Source organism: Cupressus sempervirens, chromosome 5, assembly GCF_028749045.1.
Source record: "Cupressus sempervirens isolate cs-2001-9-10 chromosome 5, ASM2874904v1, whole genome shotgun sequence".
In the NCBI taxonomy this organism is placed as follows: Eukaryota; Viridiplantae; Streptophyta; class Pinopsida; order Cupressales; family Cupressaceae; genus Cupressus; species Cupressus sempervirens.
The window spans coordinates 95,791,006-95,808,549 of record NC_143122.1 but is presented as its reverse complement, the minus strand read 5'-3'; the positions used below and the strand labels follow the sequence as shown (position 1 = coordinate 95,808,549).

Here is a 17,544-nt window from a genome sequence, read left to right as displayed (position 1 = left end):
TAGTTTCATTCTGATTCACATCCATGAGAACTTCTCTTTCAGTGTGAACTCTTTCTGCCTCCAATTTCTCCCTTTGCCAAAAAAATCCTGTCTGCAACAACTTCTACCAAATTTATTCTCCCTCTTTGATTTCTCCCTCTTACAATAAAATTCTCCTTCATTATAATTTCTAAGAGATATGATAGTAAACTTCTCCCTCTTTGACAACACATGCCAAAGAAAATGTTCAGTAAATGTCAATATACCTCAAGTACGGATTCATTTGAAATATGCCCTTGTCAATACTTCACCAACTGATTGATCTTCAACTTGTTCTAGTTGATAAATCACTAAACTTCATTTAGTGAGCTTCAGATATGAGAATGACCCCTATCTTACCTCTTAGATATAGAAATCCATCCTTAGGTAATGGCTTGGTGAACATGTCTACAATTTATTCTTTTGTGTTCACATATTCCAATCTGACTTCTTTATTCTTTTGGTATGCATCACTAGATTCTTTGATATATTGATTGCACGAGTGTTCTTACAGTATATGACTACTAGATCCTTGATCTCTATCTTTATTCCTTCCAACAATTGTTTGAACAAAACAATGTTAGAATAATTAACTATTGTTGCCAAATATTCTACCTCTATTGTGGATTGAGAGATAAAAAAAAATTTCTTGCTTGTCCAAGGCACTAGTCTTTTACCAAAAAATAATTCTCCACCATTAGTGTTTTTCCTGTCATCAAGACTTCTTGCCCAGTTAGCATCAGTGAATACCTTTAAGTCCAAATTGCCTCCTATTTTGTACCATAATCCATATTCTTCAATACCTTTTAGATATCTCATAATTCTCTTGATTGACATCATGTGATTTTCTTTGAAATTTGTTGAAAATCTTGCCACCATACCAATTGCTAATGCAATATCAAGCATTGTATGCACTACATACTACAACTTTCCAATCATTAATCTATATGTGGTTTGATCTACTTCTTTGTAATCATCATTCTTGGAATGATTATGTCTAGTAGACATAGGGGTTCCAACTGGTCTTGAATCTTCCATTCCAAATTTCTTTAGTATCTCCTTGATATAGTTAGATTGAGTAATGTAGATACCATCTTTCTTTTGTTTAATCTACAATCCAACAAAGAATTTTATATCTCCAAACATATGCATCTCAAATTCTTTACTCATTCTTTTGAAAAGACTTTGCACAAGTCATCATTTCCTATGAATAAGGTATCATCAACAAATATTTCTACCAACACAATCTTCTTGTCGAGTTCCTCTTTACTAAATAGACTATTGTTATCATTTGTTCTTTGAAAACAATTTTGTATCATGTAATTATGAAGTCTCTCATACCAAGCTCTGGTAGCTTTTTTGAGACCATATAATGTCTTATGTAATTTGCAAACCATGTCTCTTTTGCTAGGATCTACAAAACCTTTTGGTTGTTCAATGTAGACTTCCTCATTAAGAATTCCATTCAAGAATTCAGATTTAACATCCATTTGATACATTTTAAATCCTCTGTGTGCTGCATATGCTAGTAGAATTCTAACACCTTCTAATCTTACAACAAGAGCAAAATTTTCACCATAATCAATACCATCTTCTTGAGAATAGCCTCTACATACCAATCTTTCTTTGTTTCTGGAAACTTTTCCATCTTCATTCAACTTGTTTTCAAACACCCACTTTGTGCCGATTACATTTTTATCCTTGGATCTAAGAACAAGAGTCCATTTTTTGGTCTTCTCTATCTTTTCTATCCCTTCATTCATTGCTTCAATCCAACTTTCATTATCTAATGCATCTTTGATATTTCTAGGTTCAAATTTAACAAGTAAACATGTACCTTTCAATTTGTTTCTTGTCATTGTTCTATCATATTTCTCTCCAATGATCTAATCAGGTGCTTGATGCCTTCTGACATATCTTGCTAATGTAGGTTCTTTGGATTTGGAATGAGTTTCACTAACTTCATCATAAACTTTAGTATCAAGTTTGGGTCCTACTGTCTGTGACTTGGGTCCTTAAGACTCGGTTTGAACTAGCTTAGTAGCCTCTAACTATGACTTGAGTCCTTTAGACTGTCACTTGAGTTGCACTATCCACAACTTAGTAACTGTTGGAGATTTTGGGGACTCAGGAGGTAAAGCCTCCTTTCTTTCAGATAGGTTTGGTAGGGTATTAGGTTCATAGTAAATAAATATTCTATAATCCTTAGGCTCTTTGCTACTTTCTTCTTCACTCTTTTCTACAAACTTATCAATTCTCACATGTGCACTTTCTATGATTTTATGAGTAGAAAAATTCAAACATTTGTATGCTTTACTTCTGTAGGAGTATCCTAAGAATATGCCTTCATCACCTTTGACATCAAATTTTCTTTTTCTAGATTCTTTTAAGATATAACATTTTCTACCAAATACTTTCAAGTAACTTACATTAGCTTTGTAGCCATACCATAGTTCATAAGGTGTTTGATTTGAGTCTTTCTTCAACTAAACTCTATTCAAGGTATGAACTACAGTGTTGATAGTTTCCTTCCAATATTTGATTGCAATGTTCTTTTTAATCATCAATATTGTTACACAATCCATGATGGATCTATTTCTTCTTTCAGCTATATCATTCTATTGAGGTGTACCAGGGGCTGATACTTGTCTTTTAATCCCTCTTTCAATGCAAAAATCATTGAATTCATTGGAGATGAATTCAAAACCTCTGTCTAATGTTAAACATTTGAATTTCTTTTCAGTTTCTTTTTTTACTCTTGCCAAATACCATTTAAAATTTTGAAAAGCTTCTAATTTTTCTCTTAGATACATTACAATCATCATTATAGAATAATCATCAATAAAAAGAATGAAAAACTTATCTCTATTGTAACTCTCTATTCCAATAGGTCCACATAAGTTTGTATGCACAAGCTCTAAGACTTCTTATGAATGATAGTTCTTTCTTTTGAAACTAGTCTTTCCCATCTTACCAATTTAGCAATTTTTGCATAGACCCATATCAGGTTTCTTCAAACTAGGAATACCTCTTACCTTTCTATGTTTGCTTATCTTAACTAGATTATCAAAGCTTACATGAAATAATCTTTCGTGTCATAGCCAACTTTCTTCTACTTGAGCAATAAAACATGAACTTTCAGTAAGATCAAGATAAAATAGATTACCTTTTGTTTGGTTGCCAGATCCAATCAAATATCCTTTTCCATCTAGTATTTTGGTGTCTCCATCCATAAATTCTACCTTGAATCCAATGTTATTCAACTTTGCCACACTCAATAGATTATGCTTTAATCCTTCAATCCAATAAGCATTGTCATATAGAAGTTCCTTAGTCAAACAAATACATCCTTTTCCTTTTATGTTACAAGGTTTGTTGCTTCCAAATCTTACACTACCACCATCATAATATTCCATGTGCTCAAATTCTATTTTATCTCTAGTCATATGATGTGAACAACCACTGTTAATAATTCATGTATCATTTTTGCTAACATGAGAGATAAGTGTCATCTTATCTCCTTCACCATCAGATTCATCCTTTACAACAATATATACCATTTCATCTTTGCTGTTAGCAGAATATTTAGCCATAAAATAAGATTTCTTACCTTTGTCCTTGTAGTTCTTGTAGTTTTTGAAATCCTTCTTGCCTTTGTGCTTATTTATTTTCTTTTCATCTTTGTTTTCTCTTTTTGGACAAGCAATGTGATCAACTTCTTCACAAGAAAAGTAAATCAAAGGAACCTTACCTTTGTACTTTCCTCTGCCTTTTGAATACTTTCTTGTAAGTAGGGCTTCAACAACTTCAAGATCACTGTCTGAGCTCTCTTCTGATTCTTCTTCTTCACTTCTTGGTTGATTGGCCTTTGATGTCTTACTCTTTTTCTTGAGTGAGAGTTTTGATTCAAATGCAAACTCAATACCTTTTGAACTAGGAACATAGTTATTGAAGTTATCTAATTCAAAAGCTCTCAATCTTCCAACTAGTGCATCCAAAGATATTTTATTATTTGGATCACATCTCATCTCTTGAATAGTAGACACTCTAATTGTATAAATGGGAAGATGAGTTCTAAATACCTTGCTTACAATGATTTTGTCTTCAATTTCTCCTCTAGATGCTTTGATTGCGCTTACACTTGCTTTGATTCTTTCTACATATTTTTCAATGTTTTCATCTTCTCTCATTTTCATCTGATCAAAATGACCTCTAAGACTTTCAACCTTAGCTCTTTTTACATTGTCATCTCCTCCATAAAATTTTTTAAGTTTGGTCCACATTTCATTAGCCATTTTACAATCTTTTACTTCATCAAATTTAGCATACCTAAGAGTAGATGCAATATCAATCATCATGATGTTATGATTCTTATTTTCATCAATATCTTCAACTGATAATGTTCCAGTGGGCATCTTATATTTAGCATCAAGATATTTACAACCTAAATCATTAATGGTAGCTAGATGTAGCCTCATGAGTCCTTTCCATGTTACAAAATTGTCTTTGTTCAACTTGGAAATCTTTCTTCTATAAGACATCCTGATCTTTAGCTTAGGTCCTTGAAACTTCTCTACAAGCACCAAAAGTTCTGATACCAATTTTTTGAAATATAAGAGAAGTAATTGAGAGGGGAGGGGTGAATTAGTTACCACAAATATATATTTAAAAATCCATTAGATGTTAATATAAAATAAAATCTAAAAATTGAATATTGTTGATCCTTGACAAACACACATAAAATGTTGTACCTTGATAAATATTGAATATTGCCAATAAGTAATTAACATGAAAAATATTTAGATGTTATCTATGATTACCATTACTTTAACTTAGTTGTAAACAGATAAAAGAAAATAGCATGAACACATTTAACACCAGGATTTAACGTAGAAACCCAATTTTTGAAAAGCCATCAATTGCAACTAGTTATTGTTTTCACTCTTCTAAAGTGAGCCCTTTTAGGAGCCAACCCTGTTAAAAGTTACAAAACATACTACTAGGTGTGACTTTGTTAGAGGATTTAATCACACTTTTAGGAGTGGCCATGTTAGAGGTCTTTAGAAAATTCAATAGAATTGCCACCTTGTTAGAGGATTTCAAAATAGCTGTTAAGCCAACTCTATTAAGAGATTTAGATCACCACTACAATGGCTAGAGAGTAACAATGAGATGACCTAATTTTTGATGCAACTAAATTTCTTATTACATATCTCTATTCTAGCTTGTACACTTGATCCTTTCTGATCAAATATATCTTTTCAACTCCACAAGGATATTTTGCTTATCCTTCCAACTCACTTCCTCTTTCCATCATTAAAACTTCAATAGATTCACTACTTCACACATTTTAACCCACAACTTGACCTAATACTTATATCATTCATATTGTCAAGTTGGCTAAAATACAAATTAGAATAACTTATATTAATCTTCTCAGTTAGCTAGAACTAATAGATAAATCAATTAAACTCAATATGCCAAAACAAAAAAATATTTTATTAGCCAAGCCTACTTGGTAGACACTAACACAAAAATTATTTTCCTATGTTAACCAAGTGAACTAAGTTAATACTGCATATTTGCAAAGTTCCTTTGGTAACTCAGTGAGCTTGGTTAACACTAGTTTTGTCCAACATTTCCTTCTTTAACTGCGTGAGCTTGGTTAACACTCATCTTCTATAGACTTCCCTTTGATTCCTGAGTGAACTTGGTAGATACTACCTTCCAAACAAGGCAAACATAGGAATGCTAGGTAGATGCAGAAAACTATTTTCACTGCCTGAGTGAGCTCGACATGCAGTGATTGATAATGACATGACATTTGTGTAACATCAAAGAAAATTCATAGTTAATCAATTGTATCCAAAACATCTAATGTTCTAGGATAATTCTAATAATTTTTTTCCATATGTTTGAACCACTTTGAAATTTTAGTTGAGTCATTTCCTTACATTATTATTGACTATACCTAGGACAACATTATAAAACTTAGGGATTTTGAGGGTTTAATGGTACATTGATCCATTCCTCTTTATGTATTACCCTATAACATAAATAATGGACTTAACTACTTGTATTTAATAATATACTTACTTTTCCCAATGCAAGAATGAAAATTTAGAAGGTGGTCACCAAGAGAAGTGATTGATTTGCTTGGTAAAAGGCATGATAATGGAGACATGGCTGTAGAAGAAGAAGTAGCTTAAAAGGGTAGTTTTTTTAATGTTGGAATGTGTTTAGAAATATCCAAAACATGGTGGAAAGGCATCTCATAGAGTTTGAAAGTGAGTTTTGGTGTAGTCTCTAGAAACCCCTAGATTTTGGGTCATATTGGCATGGGTTTGTTCGTTGGGTCTATTAAATTTTGTGGTTGGAACTAAAAGAGAAAACCTCCTTGGTTTGGAATGGAAAAATGATACTATGGAAGGTTTTGCATGTTGATATAAAGGTTTAGGCATAGTTTCTTTGTAAAAGTGGCCTAATTAGTCTTAAAACAATGATAGTTTTCCATGTTCCATATAGATAGTCCAAAGCAATGGTACCTAAGTTTGAGATATCTAAAATTAATCCCAAATAGATATTTGAATGAATCCATTTTTTTCCTAGTGTTTTGGAGATTTTGAGAGTTAAGTGGGAAAAACAATGTTTGGAGACCTAATTGATGAGAGACATAGTTAAGGGTGTAACTTTAGATTTATATAAAAGACCAATACTTTGGTTTTTGAAACCTGTCTAAAATTGTTGTTGTGATTTTGATAACACATTCTGAGAGCCTTAGAAGGAGGGTCTATGAGATAGAAAGAGGAACCTGAAAAAGAAGATAAAGAAAGATTTTTATTGAAAATCAAAATGAAGGCAATGAAGAAGAGCCTATAGATGCAAATGAAAGAAGGATTTTGAGGCTACTAAAAGAGATACAAAGAGAAAGAAAAGGACATATTGGTTTTCTATATACAAGGGTAAGGAGGATAATGAAGAAGTGAAAACCAAACAAAGTAGAAACAATGAAATAAGAGTGGACTTAGTGCAAGAAGATAATAAATAAGAGGAAGGAGTTACAATGGCATACCCAATCTCATATAAATAAGCTCTTATATTTAGAAGGGATACATTGCAACAAACAACACAACCAAATGTATCAATTCTTATATCTTAGTGCTTAAACCTAGCAAAATTTTGTAAGTTGATAATTAATTCATGTTCACATGAAAATTTGGTATGTTATGAGATGGTTAATAAGTTAAAATTAAAGAAATTTCCTCATACAAAGTCATACAATGCAACTTTGGTCAGTAATGAATAAAATATTTTGGTCTGAGAACAAGGATATGTAGAAACTGCTATAGCAGAATATTTTGATAATTTTTTAGGTGATGTTATACCAATGACATGTAGACACATTATTTTAGGAAAACCTTGGTAGTATTTGAGGAATTCTTTACATAATGGATACACAAATGCTTATGTTGTGCATAAAGATAAAATGAGCTTTATACTTATCCATTTACATTAGGATAATGTAAATGATTTTAGTATCATATGTTTGGGAAGAAGGAGGGTGTTAGGATGAATTTTTTTTACAAGGGAGAAACAAAACTTGATCAAGGAAATGAAGGAAAGGATGGAAAGAGAAGTATGTAGCAAGAATACAAGATTTGATAACAAGAGGAAGGTGAAAGAAACCATAAGATCCGATTAGTATTCCTTAGATTATAAGTGTGTTTATATAGGGGTAGTTTTATGTCCTATTGGGATTACATGATCAAGGAAGGGATCATCCTCCATAGTTACAAGGATTGTAGGGTTAGTTGAGCCCTACAATGGTAGATAAAGGAGTAGAGAAAAAGGAAAGATGTGATAGTGCTAAACAAGAAAACATAAACAACTTTTTGTTTTATAATTTTTATTTCAAGTTGAGTGTGGGTAGCAAGAGGAAGAAGACCCCATTAGAGGAGATTTTATCACAAAATAATCCCACTTGAATATTAGAGCCATCAAGAAGGATGCATGGTCTAAACTCAAGAACACTTTTCTCTTGCAGAAGAGATCTTTTCTAGGGGGAGAGTATCATACAGGGACACCTAATAGAGAAAGAAGACAATAGTGGAAGACAATAGTGGATTTATGGGGAAGACAATAGTGGATCTACAAGTCTTTTGTATAATGTACTCAAGCCAATCATGGATTTTGATTGTAATAATAGGGACCATAGGATCAAAATTTGTAAAATGTCATAAACTATACCAAATGGATTTAAAGGAGTGCAAAGAGCCTTAAATTATGTAATAAGGTCACAAAAATACTATGGTAATATCTTTAGGGGCTTAAAAAGTCATTTGTTTAAGTTTAAGTTTTATAGGAATTTCCATTATATGAGATGTTGATATTTATGTTTTCTCATTGATGTCAACATATGTTCATATAGTTCAGCGATTAGTTGGATTAACTATATGATTTTTAATGTTACAAGTTGTTGGGCAGAGCAATATAGACAATGTAAAATATTCTTGAGTATGTGAGATTTGATATATGTTTAAGAGTGAGCGTACAACTTATGTCTATGCTCATAGCTATTTATGTGGTGATCTGTGAGAGTTACAATTATTTTAGTAAATACTGGTTGTAGGCTAAAGACAAGGAATGATGCGAGATATGGTTATTAATTTTTAAGTTTAAGTTAATAGTGATTTAGACTCTTGAAATTTGAGAATTATTTATGGAAGAAGACTTATATTAGAGTAGGTTACCAAATTTGGAACTTACTGAAGTCATTCTATGTTGGTCTCTAGCATGTGGCATTTTGATAATTACTTTTAAAAGTCAATTGGATGGTGTAGTGTGTGCTAAGGATAGGAAATCCTTGAATATAGATAATGTCATGTATTTTAATTATTATAATATTTATACAGTCATAAGAGATACCATATGTACCTAAGAATTGGTTGATGTAATTATTTGTGCAATAGAGAAGTCCTAATAGGCCACCCTAATTGCTTGTTGTAGCTTGTACAAAGGAAAATAATTAATTTTTGTAATATATTTAATGAATGTGATTTTGAGTCTTGATGTTGGATATAATATTAAATTTGAAGGTTATTTATATGCTTTGATAGAGGTATGAGTGGAATCTATGATTATTCCTTATGCACATCAATGGAACTATAAAGACAATTGAGTTGTCTTTAGTCAATTCACTCAAGTTGAATTTAACCATCTCTTTTTGGATAGTTTTTACTCTTGAAAGTGGTTTTAACCTTCACTCTTTTAGTAGTGTCCTCAAATAGTTAGGCTTTCTATTTGAGCCTTTTGTTATGATCAACTCTAAAGAGGGTTGTGAATATTTTAGAAGGGATTTTTTCCTTTAATAGAGACTTTTCCTTTAACAAGGTTTGATGTACTAAATGTATTTTATCAGCTCCAAGTAGGGGAATCTCCTAATAAGGATATTTTCATACTATTGTATGATCTTGTGGCTATCATCCCAATTGGGGTTTTCACCTTAATATGGTTTTCCTTGAGAACCAAAATCTTGTGTCTTATGGTGTTGTCTTATGTCTTGCTCACCTTGTTTTTCATCACTATATCTTTCATTGGTTTTTTTGTTTAAGATTATAAAATTAATAAATATGGAACACAACTAATTCATCCTCCCTCCCTCTCTATTTGTTTGTGTTGATTATTGTTCATAAAAAAAATATTCACCCAAATGTGACTATAGCCATTAAAAATGACTAAATTTCATTCAATAAATATGACATGACAAGATTGTTAGAAAGAAAAGGAAGTCATATGACAACCCTAAAGAAATCCTAAGAAACTTCTACAAATGCATAATAGGAGAAAGTGTCTTATTGCTCAAACATTCAACATCCAATTGTCTCAAAAAAGTTGTTTTTAATGGATAGTCTTTTTTCAAATCAAACTCAGTTAAATTTAAAATTTATTTTTAATATTTATTATTAACAAAACTATTATGACACATATGTTGGATGTAAATACAACTATTAATCTCAAGATGAAAAAATAATTAAATCTATAAGTCAATTTGTTTAAAATTTATAGTATAAATACAAATGAAGTATAAATGAAATTGGGCTTAATCTTGGTGTAAATTCTATGTTTAAGCACACTTGATATGGAGTAATATTAGGATGGGTGAACTCCTAGGACGGTTTGATGTTTCACCATTATGGGAATTTTCTAGATAAAATGAATGCTAAGTATTCCATTCATTATTATGAGAGATGGGTTATTTTGAACCATTACTCATGAAACATTGGTCAATGAGTTTGAATCCAAAACTACAAAGTTAATTCCTAAGAACAATATCATAATTCAAATTTCTATGAAAAATACCTCCTACTTGTCAATTTGATATTATTAAAAATAATATTTTTGGTATATTATTTAAATAATGAGAATCCTAGAAATATTAATAAATAATTAAATATTAAATAAAAAATCATAACTAATCAAAATATTTTTAGCCAAGAAAAATGATGAATACAACATTAGCTAATAGTTTTATGAACTATAATGAAAAGAAAGATAACATTACAAATTGAAGATATAACTAAATATATTTATGAAAATCTCAATGTAAATGAAAATACATAATAACCATATATCTTAGTACTATCTAAAAACTTAGATGAAACAAAGGAAATGTCATTACAAATGAATTATAATAAAATAAAAGCCTTGCCTCCTTCTAACATTCATTATTAAAAAACTAGAAAATTTTGTGAAGGAGGTTCTATAACTACATTAATGCACTCCCATTTTTTTTTAAAATACCATAAGGACAATTGCATGTATTATATCACTTAAGTAAATAGGTCCTATAACCTACAAGTTTTCCCTATCCTATCATATTCTATAGATACATCATTTGATTAATTATAAAAATATTAGACAATTATTTATTCATATAAATGAATTTCTTGCCAAGACCTATTACAAGTATTAACATAATCCTTATATTTGTTTCTAAACAAATATGTCATTGTGTTTGTTTCGCTAAAATTGTCCATATTTTCTTAAAGAGTAGTGATATATTTTTCAATAGTTGGATAAAAAAAAATGTAATAATATTTTTTCTTTATTCTAGAAAGGAGCAACTCCCTCACTTGATAGGTATTTTTAGTTATTTTGTGTACTTTTATCCGAGATGTACATAAAGGAAAAAATATAAAATGCAAAGAGAATGAACAACAAAATCCTATTGGAAGACATATGAAGACCAAATAGAATTCCATAATGGTTAATAAATATAAAGGAGAGTATAACCAATATATTTATCCATGCAATGATGATACAAAAAGAATCATAAGTCTTGACATATGAAGCGATAGCCTACTTCACCACTTTCAAACTAAGCTACCAAAGCCTTATTTTGTGTCATTATATCAACTATAAAAAATATTTTTTTTTACACATATGTGTAAGATGGTTATAAACTTAACATACAAAAAATTAGCAATGTTAAAACATAAAAAAATTTAAAAGAAAAAAATTAAATTGCATTCTTTATTATCTTTTATAATCATAGAATCCAAAACTCCCTCCTATACACATTGTGAACTATTTTTTTTTTCTAAAATATCTCTAAAATCTTCTCAAGAGTTTCACCACATCACTTTTGATTATATGCTTCATTGAATAATTGCATCATAACTACTTCCTAACTATACCCTTTTGAAATAAAAAATAAAGAACCTTATTAAATTGACTTTTACATCAGTTTCCTGAAATAAGTTCTTTTTCTATTGTTAAAATGCACCAAGTGAATTAAGTATAAGTTCTTTTTCTATTGTTAAAATGCACCAAGTGAATTAAGTAAGTTTTATATTTAAAAAAAGGGTAACATGATACTCATATTTTCTTTTCAATTCCTTTGGCCAAATGTTAAGGATGGCATAAATTTAATAATAAACTAATCAAGGAAGGTATTCTTTCAAGAATAGGTATTTTTTTTTAAAGTACTTCCTTAAGTGAGCTTTAGTAAGAAGAATTTAAACTTTTAAAATTCAAATCAAGAATTAAAAATAAAGATATATTTTAAACGATTTTTTTTTTAACTACAAGAGTATTCTTTTAATGATATTTTTAAGTGGAAAAGAAAATATAGTTTTTATTTGGGACATATGATTATTTCATTCATTTGTTGATGTTTAATACTAGAATCTATATTTTCAATATTCATATAGAATTAAGGGTGATTATCTAATTGTATAAGACTAAAAGTGTGTTAATATTAATTAGGATGTTTTTATGGAAAGTTTAGTTTTTAAGATAATGACATCAACACCTATATTATCTTGATATTCAAGAACTTCATTGGTTGAATACATGCATGATCATTTTCCTTATGTACTAGCATTCTCTATTATCCTCTTAGGGGGCTAGAAATGACAATATTTTGTGTTAAAATGATTCTATAGTAGGATTAGTTATTGTATCTTAGTCGCGAGGAACTAGCAAATGGAGCAAAGACTTGTTCATGTGCTCAAGATGTTGAGATTCTTTATATGTTAGAAATGTGTGTGTGTGTGTGTGCGCGCGCGCGCGCGCGCGTGTGAGTGAGAGAGAGAGAGAGAGAGAGAGAGAGAGAGAGAGAGAGAGAGAGAGAGAGAGAGAGAGAGAGAGAGATTTTCTTTCCATTATTGTTTTATAGCCGGGTGTTCAATATGGGGTAATGGGGAATAATGGGTAAATTTGATTATATTTCTGACCTATCTCCCAAGGAAACTAGCTTAGAAGCAAGGAAACTTGTAAGAAACCCCCTCCAGAAAAAGGTGTAAAATCCTTGCACATCTTACTATTTGATTTCTGTGATGTATTGGCTCCTTGATGGTCTATTTGTATAATTGTTATATGGTATTTTGACAATTTGGTCAATTTGATGTACTTGTTATGCTGAATTATAAATTATTGCACTTCTTATTCTATATGAAGTGTATTTTATTATTATTATGTCATATTGTGTTAATTTTATATTTTTGTATATAATGTTCTTAGTACCTTATAGTGAGATAGTTTTATAGCCAACAAAGATAATCCTACTTCTAATGCATAAGCTATCTCTAAAAAAGACAAAACTTATCTCATAATATGAGATCAAAAGAAAAGGGATTGGTAGTCTAGCAAAAGAAATATGAGTTTTTCTATGACATTATGAATAATAACACTAATTATCTATTAAAAGAGATCCAACCTATAAGAAGTAATAGTTGATGGGATTAAAATATTGTTGTTTTTGAAGTCAAAGTTATCTTTGCCAAATTTACAATCATAGGTAGATAGTAACAAAAAGTGATTCATTTGTATAAAGAAGAGCATGGTTATTATGAAAGTTACAAAACTTTGCGTACTGCATCACTATGAATTAGTGTGAGGAATTCAAATTCAAATCCAAATCCAAATCCTTGAAAAGTCCTTAAGCATTTTGAAGCCAAGCATTTGTTGTCCCAATGGAGATTATTGCATAAATCGAGAGAAAAATAATGAAATCTAAAGAAAATATCATTGTTTTGTGTTCCATACATTAAAGGTTGAAATAAAGGTGAAGAATTTTAGCATTGTAATTTTCTCTCATGTGTATGAGAAAAACTACAAACATAGTCTAGTCTTATGTGAACTTAAAATAAACTAAACAATCTATAACACAAAACTAAACATAATCTCAATTAGAGATTTCATATGTATTATATGAAATTATTACTAACTTTTACTACTATTAATATAGAGCACCAAATTCTAATATTTATTAATCTCTATTCTAATCCTTTCAACATTTGATCCTTTATCTAAAGATCAAGTAATTTGTTGAAAAAATATAATTATGTTTTTGAACATACTATATTTAAACTGTCAACTACAACAGTTAATTTAAATGATAATAATTTTGACTCACGATTATTCTTTTAAGTTCCAATACGTTTCTCGAATGAAAACTACAATTAAGAATATGATTAAAAAGGTAAAAGTGCTGAAAATTGAACACCGCATTCTTCTTTAAAATCATCTTAACTGTCATGGAAAACTTGTTATAAAGATAATAAATACCTTGTATCCACACATGAAATAAAACGTCCATAATTATATAAGAGGATGGGCAATAGGACCACTCTTGTACTAATATTCCATGAAGATTTGGGTAGAAGATATTGAGAAGTTGGTGCCTCCATCCCCTCTAGGTTGGTGCCTCTGTCCAACATAGATCCTGTACCCACTTTATTAACATCCAAAATACAACATCACATTCTTAAAATTATCTTTCAGCGTCAGCAATGGTGGATAGATGGTATTTAATCTCTAAAAATGAATTTTAAAAGTAAAGCCTCGTTACATTCAACTTATAAACCATAAAATAAAATACAGTGCTATGCTTGCATATTATAAACACTAGTCCAAACATTACGTATCAATGAGCTTTAGGTGCGGTGAAAACAAAAACAATACATCAGTGGGAAACAGCAGGCTGTAATATTCACTTTTACCATGATGGGACATTGGGACACGATCGTCTGTTCCACTTGTAATTATAATTATTCATGACATCTACACTTTTTCTGCTTTTACAATGAGCAACATCACAATTCAAACTATTCGCATTTTACTTGGACATTACGGCGTTTGAAAATTTGGCCGTAATGCCCATTTTCCTGAAGATCGTTGCGGCAGCCTTCACAGCCGACGACTTGAAGCTCTTCAAGACTGTTGAGGCGGTCCAAGCCTTGAGGTATTCCTTCCATCCGCCCGCAATTGGCCAATCGAAAATGCTGTAGCACTGGCATTGCATTCTCTTCCAGGCATGGAAATCTCCGCAGCTGCAAGAAATCCTCAATAATCAGTGCCTCTAGTTTGGGGAACGACATGGGACTCCCAAAATCTGCAGGGAAATCGATACACTGCTTGTTCTGCATTAAGATCAGTCGCCTTAAATTAGGAATTGTTTGCAGGGCATGATAATTGTGAGAATCGTCTCCTTTCAAGAGAAGAAGCATGAGATTGTGAAGTTGAGAGATCCATGGAGGCGCCACGCAGTTGTGAAGGTGAAGAATCTCCAGTCGTCTCATGCCTGCCATGTCATCGGGAAGCTGGACAAGATAATCCTCATCACAATTCTCGAAGAATAACTTTCTCATGTCTTCCATCCCTCCGAAGATCCCCTCTGTTATGCCTTGGCAGTCTGAGCGGCCATTGAATGCAATTGACAGTTGTTGCAGCAGAGACAATTCTTTGAGATCATTCAACTGCAATGCATTTCCGACATTGCCCCTCAGCTTGAATACAACTTGTCCTAATACTCGTAAAGAGACAAGCTTCGATATTCCATGAGGAACCCAAGCCAAATTCTTGCAGCCTGCAACATTCAGCTGCAGCAAAGATTGATTTTTGTTTATGCCGGAATGCAGACTTGTCAACTTTTCACACCAGCTAACATCAAGCGACTGAAGATTTTTGAGACCGCTAAAACATCTAGGAAGCATTTCAATATCTGTTCTGGACAGATTGAGAAATCGCAAATGTTTTAATTTGATAATAGACTTGGGTAATACTTTGATGGAGGTCTGGCTCAGGTCTAGAACACTCAAATGTCTCATATTCTCAAAAAAATCTTCACGTATTGATTTGAGATGAAGATTGTTCCATAGCAGCAAGGTGAGGAGCCCTGGGGAACGGATGGTTTTGTCAATACTAGCTATTTTATTTTTAATCAAAGAAATCCTACGTAGGCCGTGGCACTTTTCTACGGGGAACTTTTCCACATTTTTCCCAGCCCTGAACAAACATCTGGTTTGGCACCGAGATTCCGAAAGAGCCAGCTCGTGTAGTAGATCGTGCATCTTGCAGTACTTAATGATGTAATCGTTCCCATCATATGGAACAAATTCAATCATGCACCGATCAACCAGCTCATTGAGATAAGAGAATCCCAGCTCATAAGAGTCTTCTCTCTCTTCGGGATTAACAAATCCTTGTGCAATCCACACTTGCACCAGATATTCACAACTCATTCTAGCATCTTCTGGATAAGCAGAACAGAAAAGAAAACAGGGCTTTAGATAATCAGGGAGGGCGTCGTAACTTAACCTCAAGATTGGCAGAATGTCGTCCTTGATTGTGCTGATCTTATTGAGCCTATTCAGCGTGGATTCCCACTCATTAGGAAGTCGCCTCACGTTCGCCATCGATGCCGCTACTGTCTTCACGGCCAGCGGCAATCTGGAGCATTTCCTTTCAATCGCACGAGCCACCTCCTGCAATTCCTCTGGCGGACTGTAATTCTCATCTTCAGGGAACGCGTGAATGCAGAACAATCTCCAACTGTTGTCTTCAGACAAGTAGTCCATGTGGTGCACCCGGTGAGCTCCAACATTTTCCAACACTTTCCTGTCGCGCGTGGAAATCATTGCTTTGCTCCTCCCCCGGCCCCACGGAAAGCCAATGGATCCCAAAGCGTGCTTGTCCCAAACATCATCGAGAACAAGTAAACATCGGCTTTCACGCAGGTGCTTCCGGATATTATCTCTCACCTCCTCCGCATTGAGCTGACTTTGCTTTTCATCCTCCGGCAGCTTTACTTGTCTTGCTATGTGGAGGAGTAGCTGATCCACCACAAAGCTCTGGGATACCGCCACCCAAATCAAATGATCAAAGGATTCTCTCACTTTCTGGCTGTTGAAGACGTGTTGAAGAAGAAGAGTTTTCCCGAGCCCTCCCATGCCCGCTACAGCAATGATCTGAGGGCCATCTGTGCAGAGAAGCCATCCGCTGATGACATCGATATCATTTTGCATACCCACCGTTGTACCTTCCAAAAGAAGCCCGCTTGATTTTCTTCTATTTCTAATCGATTCTCCGGTGAGTAATCCGCAACGGGGCTTGACATCCATGTCCCTCAGGTATTTGAGATACTTTGAGCTCCGATGGATGCACCGGATTCTCTCCTTCAACACCCGAATCTTGCGACCCAGCAAATACCTTGAAATACAGCTGGATTGGTGGTGAGAGTCATGAGAGGATTCCTCCAAGAGGAGGAGAGCGTCGTAGAGAAAGTCTTCAAGTTTTTGCGACCAATTCCTAACTGAACTGCAGTTTGTTCTCCACACCCCGCCGGCGTCGTTGAGGAGGCATTTGATAGATTCGAGCTCATCACAGATGAGCTCCAAATCTTCTCTGTGCTTGTTCGCCAATGAGACCTCCTCAAATATCTTTTGAATCAGAACTGAAGTGAGATGATCTGCGAGCACCGACACCAGAGATCCAGCCATATTCATTTCCAAACTCAGAGGAGGTATTCTCGTTGTTTTAAAGCGCTGGGAAACTACTTACCCACAGTTTTGACTGTATAATACCACCATTAAAGACGGCTACCAGACAACTTGGTCGTAATGACAAGAGTCAATAAAATTTGGACGAAATGGGAATCCAGTCTGATCAACGTAGCCATGACGCGAGTTAATGGATCCAGTAGTGAATGTATTTTCGATGACAGTGAAATGCATACTGGACTAT

The 17,544-nt window shown here is 32.8% G+C and overlaps 1 protein-coding gene across 1 annotated transcript; it reads right to left on the bottom strand.

Moving 5' to 3' along the window:
- Positions 1-14,418: 14,418 nt before the first annotated feature.
- LOC149554735 (putative disease resistance protein At1g61300) lies at positions 14,419-17,300 on the bottom strand. The gene has a single exon (XM_089828775.1). The coding sequence runs from the start codon at positions 17,298-17,300 to the stop codon at positions 14,628-14,630; it is 2,673 nt and encodes an 890-aa protein (XP_089684901.1). The 3' UTR covers positions 14,419-14,627.
- Between the last annotated feature and the right edge of the window lie 244 nt (positions 17,301-17,544).

Bases quoted from the DNA above. Each gene is read 5' to 3' on its own strand.
- LOC149554735 (XM_089828775.1), bottom strand. From the start codon at position 17,300: ATGGCTGGATCTCTGGTGTCGGTGCTCGCAGATCATCTCACTTCAGTT.